The sequence below is a fragment of the Lepidothrix coronata genome, unplaced genomic scaffold (assembly GCF_001604755.1).
Source record: "Lepidothrix coronata isolate B3197 unplaced genomic scaffold, Lepidothrix_coronata-1.0 Scaffold453, whole genome shotgun sequence".
Taxonomy (NCBI): domain Eukaryota; kingdom Metazoa; phylum Chordata; class Aves; order Passeriformes; family Pipridae; genus Lepidothrix; species Lepidothrix coronata.
Window position 1 is genome coordinate 47,012 of NW_016690633.1, and position 1,862 is coordinate 48,873.

The following is a 1,862-nucleotide window of genomic DNA, read 5'->3' on the forward strand; positions in this document are numbered from 1 at the left end:
ACCTTGCCATGCCACACTCTGCCAGCTCTCCCTCACCCCCTGCTTCTTCCTTAGGCAGCCCCAGCAAAGATGTGTCCTGGGCCGAGCTCTGCCCTGATGTGTTGATTCCATCTCTCCTGCAGCGAACGTGGTTCTGGATCCAGACACAGCCCACTGTGACCTTGTCCTGTCTGACAATCGCAAAAGGGTGACACGAGCATACACACCACAGCACATCCACTACAATGACAAGAGATTTAACCCGTGGCGCTGCGTTCTGGGCTGTGAGGGCTTCACCTCAGGGAGACACTACTGGGAGGTGGAGGTGGAGAATGCAGGAAGATGGGCTGTGGGGATTTTTAGAGATGGTGTGGAAAGGAAGCGTGAGATTGAGTTTAAACCAGAGGAAGGCATCTGGGCAGTGGGGAAACGGCCAGAACTGAAAGCTTTCACCTCCACTAGTCCCACTGAATTTCCTGAAATCAAGGCTCCCAGGCGGATCCGGGTCTCCCTGGATTATGAAATGGGACAGGTGTCATTTTTCAGTGTTGATGAGGGGATTCCCATTTTCACATTTCCACGGGTATCATTTGGGGGGAAAGACATCTACCCTTGGTTCTGGCTGGGTCCTGGAACATGTCTGAAAATGTGTCCCTGATGAAGAGGAAGCAGTAAGAGAAGGGTCTCCAAGGGCGGAGATCTCGTTACCTCTCTGCACCTCTCTTCCATGCTGCATCACACCAAGATCTTTCTCTAGGCCAGACATGCTGTTCTGGTCCCAGTGCAGACCAGTGGGAGAGGCCACGGCCAAGACCTTGTGTTATGAGAGCACCTCACATCATTTCCAGGTGTGGGGAAAAGGGACTTTCTCTCCTGCTTCTGAGGGTGTTCCTTACCCGTGGAGAGTGGAACCATTGTTTCTTTGTCTCAGGCTGCAATGGGTTGGTTTCTCGGATATTTTAGGCCTTCCTTAGCAACGGGGTCAGAAATCTAAGGAAGTATTCCATATCATTCCTTTCCGTAACCCAACAGATAAAAAGGCGTAGATAAGAGAGTTCGCTCTCTTCCTTTCCGGCGAGGTTTGGGAATGGTCGGTCCCTGTCTCGGTCTTCCTTCTCTGGAGCTGAGGCCCACAGTGACTGCTGTTGTCTGCCCCGCGTGAGGGGACAGTGCTGGGCCGCGTCCAGCTGTGCTGCTTCTCTCAAGGGAAGTGGGGAGATTTTAATAGTTCTTTATTTTGTCAGTTACTGGGTTTCTAGATTGTGCATACTTGTTTTGGTTTTGTCCCTTTTTGTCCCTTTTCCCATTTTCCCTTTGCCTCTCCCCTTTCTTGGGAGTTGTACATAATATTTTTCTGTATATAACTGTACATATGTAAAAATAAACATCTATTTTGATATAATTCAGTTGGTTTTGGTTTCTCTCAGTTTTTATAATTTTTTTCCCTTTCCTTTCTTTGCCGAAAAGGGGAGGGAAGGGAAGGACTTTTGCTGAGCATTGGAGATTTTGGTGGGAAGCCAGGTCAAACTCGCTCACAGTCTCAGTGAGCATTTGGCATGTAAATCACCCTCTCTCTGTACACTTTTCTTATTCCTATGGTTACTGTTCCTGTTGGTTTTATGATCTCATTGCTGTTTCCAGTGAATTGTTCTTCTCTCCACCCATGATCTTTGCCTTTTGTGCTTTCAACCAGAGGTAGGGGCAGGGGGAGTGAGCAGCATCTGCTTTGGGAGAGTCTGGGTGGGAGCACTTGACTGGGGAGCACCATTCCTAAAACACCACACATGCTTTCACACCAGATCCTCCATTCCATGGAGATCCAGCAGGCATGGACCTTCCCAAGGGAAGGCTTCACCCCAAGAGAACTGGTAAGGAGGGAGACT

General features: G+C 49.3%; 1 protein-coding gene across 1 annotated transcript in view; it reads left to right on the top strand.

Annotated features, from left to right (window-relative positions):
* Window positions 1-1,229, top strand: part of LOC108510042 (butyrophilin subfamily 1 member A1-like) — an 8,290-nt gene extending 7,061 nt beyond the window's left edge. Inside the window, exon 5 of the mRNA XM_017839681.1 lies at window positions 123-1,229. Within this exon, the coding sequence (XP_017695170.1) occupies window positions 123-637 (515 nt within the window). The 3' untranslated portion in view covers window positions 638-1,229. The remainder of the gene's footprint in view (window positions 1-122) is intronic.
* Window positions 1,230-1,862: the final 633 nt, after the last annotated feature.